The sequence below is a fragment of the Mercenaria mercenaria genome, unplaced genomic scaffold (genome assembly GCF_021730395.1).
Source record: "Mercenaria mercenaria strain notata unplaced genomic scaffold, MADL_Memer_1 contig_4559, whole genome shotgun sequence".
Classification (NCBI taxonomy): Eukaryota; Metazoa; Mollusca; class Bivalvia; order Venerida; family Veneridae; genus Mercenaria; species Mercenaria mercenaria.
This window is the reverse complement of record NW_026462797.1, coordinates 2,162-22,068: the sequence shown is the minus strand read 5'-3', so window position 1 is coordinate 22,068 and position 19,907 is coordinate 2,162. Positions and strand designations below refer to the sequence as shown.

General features: G+C 32.1%; 1 protein-coding gene across 1 annotated transcript; it reads right to left on the bottom strand.

Annotated features, from left to right (window-relative positions):
- Window positions 1-764: 764 nt before the first annotated feature.
- On the bottom strand, window positions 765-16,374 carry LOC123554629 (uncharacterized). The gene is made up of 7 exons (XM_053535168.1): window positions 16,268-16,374; window positions 14,182-14,442; window positions 13,996-14,032; window positions 13,227-13,325; window positions 2,784-12,976; window positions 939-1,208; window positions 765-801 (listed from the first exon to the last, which is right to left on the bottom strand). The coding sequence occupies exons 1-5, from the start codon at window positions 16,283-16,285 to the stop codon at window positions 12,573-12,575; spliced, it is 819 nt and encodes a 272-aa protein (XP_053391143.1). The 5' UTR covers window positions 16,286-16,374; the 3' UTR covers window positions 765-801; window positions 939-1,208; window positions 2,784-12,572.
- Between the last annotated feature and the right edge of the window lie 3,533 nt (window positions 16,375-19,907).

The following is a 19,907-nucleotide window of genomic DNA, read 5'->3' as shown; positions in this document are numbered from 1 at the left end:
ATCACATCATGACAAATCTTTACTGTTACAAATGTTTATCAGCCACATAAAACTGTTCTATATTTGTAATTGTGCTATCAATTTGATTTGACTGACCGTTCCCGATGTCAACTATTGCTTTGTTTAATTATGTATTTTAGTCGTTTAAAGTCTAAGATATATAACAACTGAGTTGATAACTTTCTTGCTATATTAGATTCGTGCTGAAAAATAGTTTCTTTTAGTTATTTTAAGAAATTAAATTGGTAAAAATACAATCATTTCATGGATGTTTTAGTGCTCAGACGTAGAATCTTTCAATACTGCCTTCTTCTGGTGAATGTCACATCCCTACCAATGGCTCAATAGTCAATAATGATATATTGTTCACGAAACACCTGAAATAACTGTATATTTAGACCGATATCCAGTCATGCCTAATTAGTCATTCACATTGATATAAAGTCTGCATTGAAAATTAGTTGTTGAGATGCATTGCATTGCATATTGCGAATTGTACCATTTAGGGCAAAACGCTTTAAACAAATTAGTACCTTAGATATGTATGATGCTTAAGATACTTGTCTGTGCAACATGTTAGTACGTACCTAAAAAGTGTGTGTGCTTATTCATATTTACATACACTATAAGCAATGCAACGCTTTTCATAAATCAACAATACTTTTTTTCAAACTAGGCAAGTCTTATGCCTTTTTTGTTTGTTTACAATGGATTTCGCTTTATCAAAATTTACATAGGTTTTGAATGAAACCATGCGCACATACCTGGATTTATATCGCTGTTATATCTATTGGAAGCGACCTGAAATTAAACGATTTACAATAATCAAAGTAACTTGTGCATGTATACACACACCACAATCTATGACAAGGAAGAGAAAATCGAGATAAAAGTAGTTAGGTAAGATTTGTATAACAATACATAGGAAGTACGTTTACCTTTGTGATTAATTTGTCTAGCACAAAGTTGAAATCTCCACAGCACATCGTGACATTTTCCTTTTCCTTGTGTGTCTCTTTCAATCCATCCGGACACCTTTCTATTTCTTCCGTGGAGACAAATTTGTCACGTGGAAAACATAGTTGTTGTTGTTGTTTGGGATTCAGAAGTTCCTTCCTTGCAATTCTCCAGTGTAACACCAATGTTACTAGAACGACAAGTTCCCCGACAGTTGTACAGACTAATACAACAAGTCATCCTCTGGAGCACTGTGAAGAAACAATTATCGGACTGAATCTTATTCTTGATTAAGTGATTTAATGCATGAAGGGTACTAAACATTGTAATAATATTTCACTCGTACAGAACCATACTTGAACGCGAAGAAATATGAATAATGAATAAGCGAAACTTCATGTCTCTTCTTGAAATATTTTTCATTTGAAAAATAGACAGTAGCATGATAAAAACAAATACCTAGTAGATAACTCTGTATGTTTTTTAAACAGCGTATTTGTTAATCTAGAAAAATAATAAATGGATCAATGCCTCACAAAAAACTTTGTCGCCAGCTTTGTATAATTATTTACTGTCTGGCAGTAACGGAGCATAGAGAAGTGACAGCAATGACTTCACTCACTAAATGGTTGATGAATGTCTATAAAATATTTATAGTTATACACGAAAAGCTAAACTTAACATTGCAATCCCCAAATTTTACGAATTCACTTAAAAGCTGCTGTGTAATCAATAAATAAGTCACAAAAATATAGAAACGACTTGCTGCATACTGGAGACTTAGAATTTAAAAAATATAACGTAGGGAACACTGTGAAATATCAAATATCTGTACAGTCATAGAATATTAAAAACGCCAGACTATGCGGATCAGTAGTCAGTGCTTCTTAGGAGTGGTGTTAAGGAAGTTATTATACTAGCCTTATTAATTTATCGTAACTGGTCGGAATCATAAGCAAGATAAAATATAAGGAATGTCTCTTTTTAACATTTAAAATGACACCAAACGCAGGCACGCGTTGTGCAGGCACGCGTTGTGAAAATTTACACATGCGCAAAACCTGGTATGTCTACTGCACTTGTCTTTTTGCCACTGTACAGGTGAATAAAATAACATATGTGGCTTTAAGAAAACGGTACGATAGTTTCATATTTTATTCATTTCTTTTCAAAAGTTTCATGCTCTGCAATTTGATTGTGCTTAATTCAAAATGAAATTTAGAATATTAAAATGGTTTTGTTTTGTATTGATTCTTAAAACTCGATCTTAAAACATTAAATTGATATGATTTAAATTAAAAACCTGCTGTCATTTAATATTCATGTTAATTAACACTATAATAATTTGTCACAAAATTACAACTGCGATAATTCAAGCCAATAACAATGTGATTTAAGTTTCATTTTAGGTGATCCAGAACTAATATATTTTAAATAAAACACTTCGACCAAAAATTATGTCAGAGATCTAAGTAATTTGATATCTTATATGTGCAGTTTGATAATTGTCTTTGTTACAAACTTTGTATTATACATTTAAAATCCTTGACCCAATTTATTTGCAATGTGTTCGACAATAACACGCTTATACCTCTGTAAGTTTATACAGCAAAGAGATATATCTACTTTACACCGTTATGCTGATAGTTATGAATAGAACCTAGTTTAGGACTGAGGTCATTGTCGCGAATAAGTATAACATCTATGTTAAAAGTATTGCACAAACTCTCGTCAGACGAAAAATCTTTAAGTGTGCATTTTATCATTTTTTATATTAAATAATGCATATAAAAATGTTTAAATCTTAAATGGTTTGTTAATCTTACCTTTAGATATTCCACCATATTGACATTGTCCTAGATCCCGGTAAAACATTATTTTTATCAACAGCACATTTACACCTCGATCGATTTGTAGTAAATAGTAACATTATACCATTGTTTATTTAGGTCATCTCATTTTCCAAAAAGAACAAGTTGTACTATTTTGCTAAACATGAACGTGAATAAAGTATGTGATTTTTATGTCAGCTAACTGTTACTAAATATACATGATATATGTAGATAAACATTTTATTATTAGCCACATTCGTTTTCAAATAAAACATGTATGCAAATAACGTATTACAACCAAATGGACAAAAAAAAAATACTGCATGCTGCATGCTTAAATTCCTTCTATATATAATGTCAATGTATACCAGGTTTCATAAAAAACATGATGCTCGAATCAAGAAATCTTTGATATAAGTCATTGTGCTATTATTGCTTTGATAAAACTCTAATGAAATTCGCCTAGACAAATGTAATGCTGACACAGAAATTGCTGGAAAAGTTGCCGTAAAACGTAAACTGAACTGTATCAATGTGACACTAAACACAACAAAAACAAAACAATCATAATGTCACACGTCAAAATGAAGTAGGCATTTGAAAATTGAGAACATGCTTGAGGGTAGAAAAAAAGATGCTGAAAACCATAGAAAAAACACGATGGGATTCACAATATTGTTACATTCTCAATTGCTTGCGCGATCTAATTTAACTGACAAATGACATACCAGGGTAACCATGATAAAATAAAAAGTATAGATTTAGATCTAAACAATAGCTGTTACAACAAGGAAGTAAAAGACATTTGCCAAATAAGACGAAGTAGAATGTAAATACCTAGCACGATAGATTTTTCACGGGGGCCATCTTAACAAAATTTAATTATTTTATGTGAGGTAGTAACAAATCCTCAAAACACTATGATGCGTCGGAGGATATAGATTTGGCTTCGACTGCTCATCTGTCAATCTGTCTGTCAAAAGAAAATTTGTAATACACATGTCGCAAAAATCATTGAACGACCGCCATTGTGTAGGAATGTTATTCAACATTTGAGCCGCGCACCCGAGATTTTAGCAACTCAGAGCACATAGTGCTCAAAGTAAGCAATTGCGGTAACACTTTGTCCGTCGTTCGTCTTCGTCCGTCGTCTTCCGTAAGTTCACAATAACATTGTTAACACACTAGAGGTTACCCAAATGTCCAATTGTGATGAAACTAAGTCAGAATATAGTGTTGCGAAAATCTCGACAGAGTTTAACACTGGGTCATCTTAGCTCAAACGGGACTAGGTCACGATTCATTCTCGGTCTAAGACTGATCTAGATCTAGTTTTGAATTTGATTATCTTGGATTAAAAAACGAGGTCCTGAAAAAGGATCATTGTTGAAACTGATAGGGCAACATTTTTCTGCTGGATCTTGTGAAATCGTGTCGAAATATTCGCCATTACCAAACGTAGGTTAACTTTGAATCTGGGTGGAAAATTATGTCGCTAAGCCGAATAATAGAAAAGCCTTGTAAACACCCTAGAGACTAAATTGTTTACTTTATCTACATAAAGATGTTCTAAACGTTTGTCTTATTCAATTTTAGGTTAAATTTGTAACGTGGTCATCTATCAGTAAATTCAATCATGGAACACATTCTCAATGCCCTGGATGCCATATTTTCTACATGAAAGATAGTCATAACATTTCTCTTTATAAATTGTAGAACAAATTTGAAACAGGGTTATTTGGGATATAAAACTAAGACACTAGGTCATTCTTAACACTCATTAAGCCTATTTTGTACCTGATCTGCGTACAAATGCAGAATGTTTGTCTTTTACAATTTCTGGCCAAGTTTAAAACTTGATATATAAGGTCAATAACTAGGTCGCTAGGTTAAATCATAAAAATACACTTTTTAGTGCTATAGTGGCAATATTACCTGCTTGATCTATTTGAAATTGAGTCAGAATATTTGCCTTTATGAAGTCTAAATCAATTTTAATATTGCATTTTCCGGGATATAAAAGTAAGCCACTTTTTCATATCAAAGAACAATTTTCTTAACCATCTATATACTTATTAGCTTACATCTTGCCCAGTTTCAACATCATCCGACATATACGCTCGTAATAGCACCTTGCGTTCCCTAGAGAAAATCGACTTTTGTCGAACAAAGCATATTTGACCAAAGATGTATATGTTTCGGTCATCGAAACCTTGTTTTAAGGTAAACTTTGTGAGGAAAGTAGAATTTAACAAAGAAACAAATAAATACAGCACATATACGTAGATAACATCGATTTACAATAAGTTTCAATAATTTTGAAGATATGATTATATTTCATAAGATTTGCAGCCTTTCAGACCATGTTTCGTATCATGTTTCAGAAAGATAAATTAAATTCTTATACAAAAATTATATAATTAGTGCGAAATGATGAAGATGACAGCGATTTAGTGAAAAGGCTGACCTGGATAACCAGAGGCGCGCACGAGAAAGACCAGGTGTGGTAAAATAAACCAGAGCCGAACCTAACATTCCAGATCAAGCTACTGTAGTAAGAACTCTTTTAATATACTCTTTAATATACTAAAAATAATTTTACAAACAACTCGTAGCATCGTTATGGTAGAGTAATACTTCTTATTGAAACTCCGTCCGTTATTACGCGTTTGGAGTGTCATGACCTCATATTTGTTTACGCATGCTGGATTCCCGCGTTTCGTTTACATACGCGATCGAAAAGGTTAATAAAATGTTACTTGAATTTAATCGTAATGGTCATATACTGACATGAAAATCATCAAACATGCCAACATTATAAGCCGTCAAGATTATGTTGATTAAACGTATAACGGAATTTGCTTTTAAATGAAAGATACAAAAGAAAACAAAATCAATTGTTTAGATAAAAGATAACAGAGAAAAGTGTTTTCTTCTGCTCTAAATTAAAGTTATACTGACCGACCAATTTCAGCGTCCCGACCCTTATTCATTACCTGTTTAGTATAATATGGAAAACAGAATAGTTTTAAAGTATTATGTTGTTTGAAACCGACCAGTATTTTTTCATGTATGTAGCACTTCATTGAACATCATGTCATGATTTGCACTATTTAAGTAGCCGCAACAAAAATAAGGTTTTCAGAACAAAGTTGGTGGAAAGTGCCGTTGCTGCAAAATAGCTGAAGTCTTTCATTCATGAATTTAATGCATTTGAAAAAAAGAAATGTTCCGCATCTTCTATACCGTTGCCATACTGGTAGTTTGGATTACTGTTCTTTTGTGTCACATTTATTGTAAATAAGTAATGTCATTTTACGTGATGCGAAATATATATGTATTTAATCTGATAAAAGTCTATTAACGCTACTTACATTTAGGAAGATATAGTACTGTAGACAAACTATATATGCAAATATATGTCGTTGGGATATACTATGCTTTTTAAACACTTATAAAGATATATAAAACAATTTTGCCAATCTTATAAGTATTGTGTTTTCGACTTTCTGGTTCGCCTACGACATCAAGTGAACCCGTCCCTTATAAATATTTATAAAACAAGAACACATATCCCATTCAGGAGTAACACAGAAAGAACGATGCCTCCAGATTTGGCTAAAAAATCTTTCTTTCAAATTGAAGTTTGGTCTTATTATGAACATTAGAATATGAATTTTTGTTTCTAAAATAATTTAAAAGTTCCAAATCAAGAAAAAAAGATGACCGCGTCGGGAATCGAAACCCGGACCGCCGCGGCTGTAAAGACATTTTCCTGTCGTTGTAACCAAAAGCGCTATGGCTGAAGTAGCGAATAATGATTTCAAAATATAGATACATGTATTTATAATCGAGACAGTTTACATGGAGTAAAAGCGTGACAAACGCTTTTCGATTTTCATGGTAAAATGTAGTAAAAACAGCAAATTCTCATGTGCTTCCGTAACATAAAGTTTGTCAGCAATTAAGTTTTAAAGCCTTCTTAAGAAATATAGCATTTATTTCAAGATATCTAAAAAAATTTTTTTTTTTTGTTGTCGAACGATCTGGAGGCATGCTGCTTTAAGACAATAGCTACCGTATTAGATGTATAGCTTTATAAATATATTCAGAACTACTTGGGCTAATTATAGCACACAGATATAGAAAAAAAGCATTTAAAGGAACACAATCTTAGAACGATCAGTGGGAAATTTAAACCGGTAACATATGCATTAAAATTTGTAAATTCCAAACTGAGCAAAACACACTAATTTTAAGCAGGCCGTAAAAGCTGGATATTCTGACTATGATGGATTATTTGCAACATCAATAGGTCCGCTTGATAAACAAAATCACATTGTTATCAATTTAATGTCTTTCGTGTGTGGTTTAACAGACCCTTCTCCAAAATGTATGTCAAAACTTGACATTATTGGGGTTGTTATTTGCACACCCGGACAGATTATCAGCGCGGCAATTTGCCAATTTCAATTGGTAAAAATTAAAAAGATAAAGGGTGTTTAAAGATAGATTGCATGTTTAGTCACAACTCTTTACAATCAGACCCATCAGTCTGCTGGGTCAATATGAAGATTTTAAGATTTACAATTCTTTAAAGCACAATGGTACTATTTCAATGGTTTCTGCCAAGCTACTGAATATATGCATAATTATGATCCGTTAGGAATTATTTGTTTATACACTTAACATCTCGCAAGTTATCCTCTAACACAACATATTTTCTTACAGTAACTTTCTAACGTTGTTAACTATTTAATGTCACTAGGATGTTAGAATTACAGACTCGAATCGAATCGAATGCTATGATCACATCAGTGTTCGTATTTTGATAAAAAGTCGCAAAATACAAATTGATAATTAACTGCATTTGTTTAAGTTACTCGCTCACATTTTGTTGTAAATTTGACTTACGTTAAACTTTGTTTCAAACTGCATTTTTGAACATGAAGTAAGAGATAATGATTCCAATAAGAACTTCTTCAAGTAACTATAAATTAACGAACATTTATTACATAAATGGAGAGCACTTACAGTTTTCAAAAATATGCGTTCTAACTGACGAAAAATGGTGTTATTTTTGTATTATACCTTGTTTTTCTGTAATAAAATCAACTGCTTTACTTCAGTAATATGAATTTACGTTTTTTTAGATTTTAAAAAATGGGGTGTGGTCGTCAAATGAGTAACTCTATAAAATGGCTAAATTTTCATTGTCAGATGTTTCTTCTTTACACTCACAATTGATTTGTCTAAACGAATGCCAACTATCTGAATTGGACTTTAGATATTGGCAAAATACTCTTAGCATTATGTCAGATCTGACATAAATAAAAACAATTGGAAACCAGATAAAAACATTGGCAAGCAAAATAGATCGCGTGTCCTTGAAATTTTGAAAAAATATATCGGTATTTATTTACCTATTATATACAAATAACCCATTCATTAGTTGATTATGGACTGGATGTTCATTGTCCTACATAGTTTCATAAACACTTTCGTTTCCGATCAAAGTGTTAATTTAACAAATGTTGTATAAACGTATAGTTAAATACCTTTAAAGTTATATTGCCACAAAATATGTTCAGGTATTGTTTTCTTTCATGACGAACTATATTTTTATTTTATAATGGGACCATCACGTTACCTTGTTAGCGACATTTTAGATCAGTCTGATGGATCAATCACCAAACAACTCATTGATGATTGTAAAATGTCAAGTTTGGATGCTTGAAAAAGATTTTAAATGCCGGTATCAGATTACACAATCCATTTAGATAGGACGACATTTTCACATTGGTGCACCTTTTGAATATGCATGATTAAATTTTATGTTAATAAACAGATTACCAGCTTAGTTCACTGCGTCACTGTAAAATGAATGGAGGGAATTCCCATTTGCAAGTAAGTTTCTTTGTTAGATTGCCTACAGTAGCCTTTCTTCGCTTCAAAACAAGCACATGTTCGATATCAGGTATACAATGTCATACCAGACAAGCACACTTTGTAAAACATATAGGGAGTGATGAAGCCGTTCTAATGATACGAAGTCAGATTTAAAGTTCATCATGCAAAAACCATGCAAAGTTCATCATATACATGTATGAATTCAGAACCAGACACGTTAAAATTACGTAAGTTTTATTACATAATGTCAAATGATTCAACATTCTCAATGTAATGGGCGCATAACTATATTATTAGTTATCTAATATTTACAAGTAATGCAAGAATAATGATCAAACTAATAATATTTAAGTGAATCGCTGTATATTTATCTGAAAATTTCATTCAAACTTTTGTACAAAATAGCGGGTAAGTTATAATGTTTATCTACAATGCAAATGATTTTATACAAACATTAAAATGTTTTCACTCTTTTACAAAAAATATCTTATTTTCAGATATCTATTTCTAATGTGCAAAATCCTGATCAAATGTATTTAACTTTACTTAATATATAAATTAAGTTTGCATATAGAGCTACATTCCACAATTAAATGTCATGCAGTCACAGCTGATTGTTAAAAACAGCCATTGTGGTAGTACACATTTATATTGTATACATGTATATAGTGTTACTATTCAAATCTAACGCAAAATTATGTTAGAACACATAAACTTGTTAATTTCATGTTTACATAAATAATATGAAGTAATTGTTCATCTTTCTAAATATGAACCTTGTATCAAATATACATTTAAAGGTAACACTGAAATGACAATAGGAAAACATAATAAAATATCTACAACAAGACATTTCAGCGTTCGAGAAAAAAAATTCACACAACTGAGAATCGAAGAAATATGATATACGGAAAATAATTAGACCTGTCACAAATGTGACACAAAATAAAGCACTACAACATTAAAACACAAATTTTCAGTACACGTAAATTTTGAGCCCCGCTAGGTAATATACAACCTTAAACAGCTAGTTTTGCCAAACATGTACATTTAACATCGTAAACGAAGTCATTGTAGACATTATTTTAACCTAAACACCGCATTAAAACCCCATTAACGTCAATAATTTCAATTTACTCATGCTCATCAGTATGTAATATAAAAAGATAATTAGCTTTGTGTTGAGAAATATGCCCTTGCTCTTTCGCTGTGTATTATTACTCTTTCCGGCGGCATAATCTGTACATTTACAAATATAATTCCATTGTATTACACAAACTGAAATTACGATGTAACATTGAAATGAAACTATATGCATTTGCAACTATTCAATCAAAATTCAATATAGTTTAAAATCACGTTTCGGGAAATTCATTATCTGTCGTTAAACATTAACAAAAACCAATCAGCATTTCATGTTTTATGTAATATTTTACTGATGAAATCTATGAAATCTCGATATGACAATGGGATAAAGGGAAACATACTGTCAAAAAGATATGACAATTTGAAGAGGGTGATTTCCGCTATAATACAAATTGCTATATTGTATATTTCTAATGTGTTGTCACAAATTTCATTCCCAAACTGACAACTCCTAACGTCTATCTGTGTTTCTAATAGACAAGTACAAATTGCATTCACTCAACTGGGAACTAACTATTTATTTATCAGCTCACGTTAAGCATGTAAATTACAATTCTCAAAATGAATAATTACCAATTGTAATTGTCCAAACTTTTATTTCGCTCTTTCGTATCTATATGTCATTTCTATTTCGTTGTCAAATTTGTAATATATTTTCATGATAATCGCACACTGTTTCAAACGATATAAGCTGCATATACCTATACGACCATGTATGATACGAAAATATGTACACGTACTGGTATCAGGGTCAAAAACATTGAGACTTGATACAAATATTTTCTACATTCGGCCTTCTTATATGTCGTAATGGTATAAACCCTAGTCATAAGGATGTCAGTTTGAAGACTACCAAGACAATTTGTATGACCTGCCCTGAATAGTCAACATTTCCCTTCTTTTTTACTTGATATTTTGGGCGTGCCCAGCAGGAGGGTGACAGAACGATGGCAAGGAGCAAACTAGCAAACCGCACTATTACGATGTCGGAGGACAAATGCGCGATGCACTTTATAGAAACGTGACGTAATAATGACGAAGCACGAAAGCATTATAATGAAGCGCGAAGATACGATGTCGACGGTCACTATTGAAACATCACCCTTCACCGCCACGACCCTAACAGTACATCGCAGTTTGAAGCATATCACTGTTCGCCTTCCAAAAGTTAAAATGAACCGGTATTTCTGTTTCTTTCTTCTTTGTAGTCCGCAAAATGATATTAGAGAAACTCTTTTAAATTCGATGTCTTTCATTCTAACTTGTTTACTTCTACGATTTCAAACTGTTATTTACTTATATCTGTTCCATATATCTACTATATGAAACTTCACACAAGTGATCAGTACCAATCCTAAGCGTGCATGGTGCATTTAACGTTCTTTTAGATAAATATTCTGCATAGTTATGGGACTTTGTTTTTTATTACTATACTGTATACATACAGTCTATATACATACAGTCCACATAATTATGCGATCTTGTGTGCGTCAAATTGCAATGTACTGTGTCAGTGCATGCGGGGGTACATTCATCACCTTTAGTAATAGCTCTAGTGTTTAGTTTGTCTTGGCTGCATTGTATCTTATTTATGTTTAGTTTGTCTTGGCTGCATTGTATCTTATTTATGTTTAGTTTGTCTTGGCTGCATTGTATCTTATTAATATTTAGTTTGTCTTAGCTGCATGCTTTAGCAAATATCCTAGTTAGTTTAGTTTTAGCTACTCTGCATGTGTGATATATGTGTTTCTGTTTGTTTAAACAATACTATCATGTCTTATTTCCACCCTGTATGGTAGCTGCTGATCGCTTTACCTAAATCTGTTTATGGAAATTTTTATTCCGCAAGTTTTGTCCAATTTTTATAGATGTAGTCTTACACTCCTTTTATGACCAGCAGATACTACACAGGTCTTAGCTTTTGTATAAAATTGTCTTCATTTTTCACTGTTTATAAGTATCTTTTAGAAATGAATTTCTTAAGTAACTGATGTGCTTACCTGTATCACTATGTTGTAATATATGTCTTTCAATTAATTTTTTAGGTTTGATACACAGGTTTTAATCTGAAGAACTTAATTTTAATATGTGTTAATGGTGCTTTTATTTACAGTTTGTTTTGTTTGTATGTTATAGGATAATATGTTTATGTCGGATACAAGCTTCAAGCTTATGTTGTAACTTTTATCTATAACCGACGTTAAATAAATATTATCTTATCTTATCTTATCTACTACTTGCAGGTTGACGGCTGACATGCATAATATATAATGCAAAATAACGATCTAAAATTAGCATCATTGATAAAAAATGTGTTTTATGGATGAATTGTTATACCTAGAAGTTTCCGTTTGTAATACACTAATGATAATATTTGATATATGGAAGAAAAAAATTGCATTTGGGTGAATGTAATTTGTTACCATCAAATTGCAACATATAACTTACATAATTATACTGGTGTAAGAAATTGACATTTGCATATATGCATACTCTTATTTCCGAGTTGCAACAATCAGTTTAAACACACGAAAGTAAGAAGTTGTCATCTTGGTGAATGGAGCTTGTAATAACCAATTTTAAATAAGTATTATAGCAATTTGTATTTTTGCAGATAATACCTTTTATAATACTTAGATACTCTGTACAAATGTAACAAATGTGTTGATTCTTATTTGAAGTACGCCCTTTTAGCTCTAAGACCTGTAATTGACCAAAAGTTGGACTTCAGACGCTATGTATGCTGAAATAATTGTTATTATAATCAGAAATCAGATGTTCAGGATGTGATGTCGCAACATAAAGCCGATCTCCTGTTTCCAACTTGAAGACTGCCCCAATTACACTTGTAACCTCAGATTCTAATTCTACAAGTTTACACTGTGGCCTTGCATTTTCCAAAAGTGTTGTTCCTGTTCCTTTGTTTGATATCAGATGGATATAATGTTTCATTGTATGGTCGGGTTTAGTCATTGATTGGTCAAGTTTCATTTTTATTTGCGAGAAGACGTAATAAAAACCTGTCTGTTCAACATAAATAGTACCATCATCTGGTAGATGAGTTAGTCCTTTCACTGCGTATGACGGTGAAAGTGAATTCCAGCTTAATTTGAAGTTTGTGCCAACTTGAACTGTATATATAAACAAATTGTATCAATCCTCTTTCTAACTGTAAAAATATAACTACCTCCACTATTGTCATACATTGTTATGTAATAGAAGGGCAATTATGCATGATACAAGTTTGCGTTGAATACAGTTTAAATTTACCAGAAATATATTATTACTTGTGGCATAAATACCAGATTTACAAAATGTAAAATTATCACTCAGTAAAATCCAAATCCATTTTACGAGTAACAATAGAAAACAGTAATATACCATGTTTTCTGTCTGTAGCCAGTCCTACAAGTTTCGCGACTGGTTTCTTCTCTTTAGTTTCAATACAGTTGTAATCCGTCAAATTAAGCTCAGAAGTTTCTGTGTGGATTTCGAATATATTATCTCAAAAATGTTTTAGTTTACGTAAAACTAAATAAATAATCATTTGTATAGTTACACATGTTCCTTATTGTGTAGTTCTCGATTCAGAAAAATGTCAAGAAAATACGTAAGAATACCTTACAGTTTATAATGTTATCTGGATTTCTATATTGGCTTGCGCTCTAAAATGTCAATTCACCGTGCTGTGTATATCATTCACTTAAGCAAGAACTATTTGATCAAAGAATCAATGTATCTTTATCTTGCAATATAGTCGTACGAAACATTGTCTACGTAAATATTGCCTTCTTCTCTTGAACATAAAATCAAATCCGATGGCTCAAGAGTAAATAATTGACCTAAAATCTGCCTTGAAAACTGGACTTCAAAGAGACATATTGAAATTGCCATCTATTAAGACAAACCGCTTTTGAATATTTTTAAGTAGAGAATATAACTAGATCCATGTTCAAACTATTGCTTGAACATGGATATGCACATACACTGAAAGCAATGATTATTCTTATAATAAGGCAACTCTTATGTCTTTCAAAAATTAGTATTTGTTGTATTGACAGATGAACTACAGTTCAGTTGTGTTTGTGCTTAATAGTTTTCATATTATTAGAACTCGCATCGGATTTTGAATGAAACCAAACAAACATACCTGGGTTTGTATTGCTGTTATATCTGTCAGAAGCGACCTGAAATGATACAAATTACAATAGTGAACGGACCCTGTGCACATTTACGAGATCATAACAGTTGTAAATTAAAAACAAATGAAGAGACTTTAAAAGAGAAAATAGGAGTCAGGATAATTCAATATCACAATACAAGTAAACAAATTTACCTTTGATACAAGTTTGTCAAGAACATAGCTAGAATTTCCGCAGCACATGGTGACATTTTTGGCTTCCTTGAAATCCTCCTTCAGTCCATCCGTACAACCTTTAGAATGAAATTTGTTTTGTGGAAGACACATCTCTTGCTGTTGGGGAGCCATCCGTTCATACCTCACTACTCTCCAGTATATGACCAATGACATAAGAACAACAAGCTCCCCTACTGTTGCACAAACTAACACCGTGACGATGATACATCTTCTTTTGTACTGTAATTACAGATACCCAACGTATACTTAGTTGAATTTAGTTTCATATAATAAAAGTATTATTTTTCCGTTACATGTCTTTTGTAGTGACTGACATGTTCATAAAGTATAGGTTATGTGCAAATGCAAAGTTAACGCTTTCCTCTGTGCGCACGAGTATAAACTATAAGTATAAACTTCATTTTCAACTCGCATAAGCTATTGCAAATTTCTGCTAATGAATATAAAGACATGTAGCATAGCAACACAGTACATTGCCTTTATGCTATCCACCTGCATACCCAAATAATGAGAGCCAGATCTACGAATGCTTTATATGACGATTGGATAAAAGACAATGTGTTTGAACTCGTTCGTCCTCCACCTCTGGTTCATGAGAAGACTTTGCGGTTACTTGCAGAAAACAGGTTAGTACTGGTACAGAATCCAGAGACACTAGTTAGTTAATTGCCCTAAGTTACCTGAAATACTGTTGTAAAAACGGCGTTAAACCGAAAAAAAGCAACAATAACAAAAAAAGAAAAAAAAAAAAAAAAAAACAAAAAAAAAAAAAAAAAACAACCCCCCCCCAAAAAAAAACAACCAAAAAAAAAAAAAAACAACAAGAAAAAAACAAAAACAAACAAAAACAAAAACAAAACAAAACAATTTCCCTCTGCCAATACTAAGTGCATTGATAACGGTAATCATAGTACATGTATCATCAATTTGTATCTCGATCACAATATATAACGACATTGCACGCAACTCGCTGCGGTATACGGATGATTTCATTTCTGTTTGCTTAACCTGTTTTTCTATTTGCACAAATAAATGCAGTATTCCTTGACCTTTTCAAAGATAGTAGACACAATTTATTACCATCTGGCAAAATGACAAAATGTTTTTCCATAGTGCGAAATAAAGTAAACCGAAATATCAAGTTTCATAAAAGTGGTAAATGTTTCTAATCTATTTTAAATATCTGAGCCTCTCTGTAATCATTTTAACATCTCCAGTATTCAATAAGCTTTGTTTGCACGAAGTGATTTTGGCCTCTGTCTAGAACATTGAAGCATCTATGAGTTCACACAAATTCAACAGAGCACAAGTTGAGTTCTGTAGAAAGGTAACGATCAATTGATGACCTCAATTTCATTTCAATAGAGCACAAATTAAAGTAATAATGCACAGAAAAACTTGCAAAAGGCTTGCAATAGAACAACATATGGAATGTTTTAATGCACATAACAGCTAACAACAGGCACGTAATAATAGAAAACTGAAATGAAATGAAACTTGTAAAATGTACATAACAGAAACCAAAATAAACACAATAACTAAAGAGTAAATCACACATAAAATGAACAGAACGACTAATAAAATGTAGTCTAAGAGAACAACTTGCAATTGTACCCAAAAAACAGAAGTACGAAGAAAGAAATGCATACACAGAACAACAAAGAAAGGAAATATGACTATTAAACTAATGCACAGAACAATTTTCAAAATACACAGAACACTTTTATAAAACGTACAGAACAACTTTTAAAAATTTACAAAATGCACACAACAACTTGCAAGGTGTACTGAACAATTTGTAAAAAGTGTTCTGAAAATGCACATAACATTTTTTTCTCCATATTTTACATATGTTCAAGAAGATGCAGTCTATACATACTTTTTTATTGAATACGCATGCAAAGTTACAGTGTCTTCATCCGCATTAACAAAAAAGGTAAAATGAACAACAATTAAACTTTACAAAATATAAACTATAATCAGCTTCTAAAATAGTTTCTTGTATCATATTGTGCAATACATAGTTTGAATAATCTAATCTTACCTGTAAATGCTCAACCATGATCACTTCATATTTTGCAAATATATTAAACTACGCAGATAACGCTCCGCCGGGTAGAATTGATTAAAATGTAAATAAGCGTTTCATTGGTGGTAAACGTTTCAAGGACTCTATGGTGTATTTATGGTAAAATGTTTTGAATAACATTACTGTGTTAATGACCGACAATTGTTAAAAAGAAGAAGTTGTTTACGTTGGGTTTTTATGTCATACTTACAAAGCTGTAGGTCATACGGTGACTTTCGGAGTAAACCTCCTGTGTAGAACCACCGATCTCAAACTAGTTGAATGGCTTCCTTGCATCTCGAATTAAAGAATTCTACACCACAAAACAAGGTTTCGAACCCACAGTGGCTAGGGTTAACTCATATTTACGAGGTGTATCTCCGACCGATCGACCGCCTGATTAGCGATAACATCAAAGAATAAATATATTTAAGCAATTAACGTATGATATTGGTCATAGGATATAGACTGGTTCAGTTCACTTCATTTAATCATAAAAATGTAAAAAGATATATCATAGTCTAAGAGCTAGTCTACCTTTTCCTCATTACAGACGTTACATTTTGACAGTATTTGCCTAGCAAAACATGAAACACTGGAAGTTACTCTACAATAACGTCGCAGTTATAATAAGGGAGTTATGCCATTTCAACGAGACATAAGAAGGAATGCGCTTAAGTTGAAATTATTAGGTTCCGTTTGGGTTACGTTTTGACATTTGTTTAATATAAAATTCAGCATAATCCCCATAGAATGCGTATTTTACTTTTTTGATATTTTTGTAACTTCTTTCTTTGCAAACCATCAAAAACGACCACAGACGTCCATTTTTGATGAACCGCGATATCACGTCCGTTAGACGGTTTTCGTTAATCGTTCTGTTCATTAAGAATCGATTTTCTTTTACTCATCATATTTTTATTTAAAAATGTCTTTAAAGTGGTGTATAATTTGTGGTGATCATTTTAAAGTAAAAACCGATTTTTTCGTTAAAGTGACATCAGAGCGACATATATGACGTTGAATTTTGAATAAAAAATTTGTTTTTATCTTGTCTCATGTGAAACCCAAACGATAGAATTTGAGAAGAAACTATCATGATGATAAAAACTTTATTATCTGTCGATTGAAGGAATAAAATTATGGGGTCACTGAATTCATTTTCGCGTAAATTTACATTACGCTAACCCTATGCCCAAATCACAAGATAGCGCAGTTGAGTATTTTTCCAGTATCTCCTCTCTATTTTATAAATTTCTTTTTTTTCTTAGTACAATTAAATTATAATAGTCTTTAAAACTCTGCCACCTTCGGCGAAATCATTTCAGTGTAGAACTCAGATTTTAATGTTTAAATTATTCAATTTAAGAAAATGCGACAAAATCGACATCACATTACCGTTGCCCTGACTAATATTAGTCTATCCCTATCCCAGATGAAAAGAAACTGCGTAATTCAATGGATTTTCTTATGTCTTGTGATAAAAACTCATTTAATCAAAGGAGTCCATTACAACTGAGCAATGATTTCATTCAACGTTAAGATTGAATGATTTATCTCGCAAATTAATAATAATTAATACATGAACAGTCATATATCGATGCAAATTTACAAAAATAAATTAGAATGCGACAGAATATAATTAAAATTCTCCATTTGAATTATATCAACCTTTTAATTTTAACAATTTCTTGTAGAGAATTCCATCACAGGCCGCTATTTCCGTGACGTATTATCTGTGCGAAAAAATAGATACATAAACAACTTAAATTTTATGGAGGCAAACAAATATAATACAACACATGCTCTTCTTGCATTTTTACCAATATCTAACTTTATTTTAACCAACTTCATAAATTTTCGGTTTCATATTTATGTACATTCTACGCCAAACTTGATTGAAAGGTACATGTTGGAACTGTGGGCGAGTATCTTTAATGCTCAAGTGAAAGATATGTGCTTCTTCTCGCTAGTTTCATATTACAGGAAAACCAAAATCTATTTATATCAACAGCAAACTATCAAATATGGCAAATCAAAGATAACACTTTGGTGTAACGATCGAAAAAATGACCTATATTCAGCCATCCTTGTCCCATAATGAAACAATAAAACTACACGATAACCGAATGTGCGGCTTTTGTCGCTGTGTTTTTCAAATAAGAACTGTATATGACTTAAATCAAACCAAGTACACGTACTTTAAATAACATCATGTGCAAGAAATGAAATAAAACAAACATCCTCACGTTTTTTCATATTAGGACTATACCTTATTCCTATGTAAAACTGAGATTGTCGTAACAACACGAGAAATGCACGCGAATCAAAGAGAAACTAATAATAATGAAATAATGTATCTCCGAGTAAATTATAAAGTATCAGTTACACTCAAAAGCATGTCCCAACTGTGTACTACAAGAAAATGCATAGCAATTTTCGGTGCAAGTATTTGGTACCGTAAGTCTCTCATTTTTGTACAATATATATACATTATATTCATCAATCAAGGATATGTCAGTGTAAATGAACTGAGCGTTAGTTTTCTAAGAAAACGTCGTTAAACTGTGTAACACAAATCACACGTGCACCGCTTATAAAAATAAAAGGAGTATTTTACCTTAGATAAATTTCTTTATTGTATAGTACGATTCACATTGTAGTCTAAATAAAGCATCACTTTTTTTTTTTTTATATCTTTCTGATCACTTAACGATCACTCACAATTACAAAATAAAACCAAGGTGTCATCAAAATTATCACTATATACGGCTTCATGGACATCAGGGCCTACTAAAATTAAATTTGTAAACATGCGCCAACCAAACAAATGATGAAAGATCGGGACTTTTTCAAAGATATGTTTTATTTCCTGTAATTTTCTGAGTTTAAACAACTCTATGCACAGAAGTTACGAAGAAGTTATGCAATATAGCTTTTAGTTTAAATTTTGGACCTATCTTTTTCCAGCCCAGCTACAGACATGTTTGTGTCACAAATCCTGCTTGTCCTCGAAATCAGTGTCAAAGGTTACTAGAACATGAATACAATAAATAAACGATCGCTTACTTTGTTCCTGTAAGATACATTCATATATATTCCGTATCAGGAATATTGACAATCATAGTTCGATCCTTTCCACGAGCATGAAAACATTTACATTTCAAACATGACGATTCACATATACGTTCAAGAACGTAAATTTCGTGCTTTCCGACCCTCATGGGTGTTAAACTTTTGTAATTAAAAGTATGGTGTATTCGACAAATCATTTGTAATTTCTGACGGTAAATGACATTAAGAGTATCAGTTATGTTAACGAAATTTAATTGAGTATTTAAGTTTAATACTTGCAACAGAAAAACGTAGACAGAATGGATCAATTCACAGGATATGAAAATAAGCGTGAGAAATTCATAATGGTAAATATTTTAAACGTTACTTCTATAGGTGCCTCCCTGACCGGGTGGCCCCCGACATGGGATTGAAACCTCACTTGAGGTGTAAATTTCTGAACGTAAGCAAGCCATCCAGCTGACTTATCGAAGGTTGGTGTCTCTACCTAGGTACTCGCCTAAGCCCGAACAAATGTCTGGAGGGGCACCTGGAGTTTTAC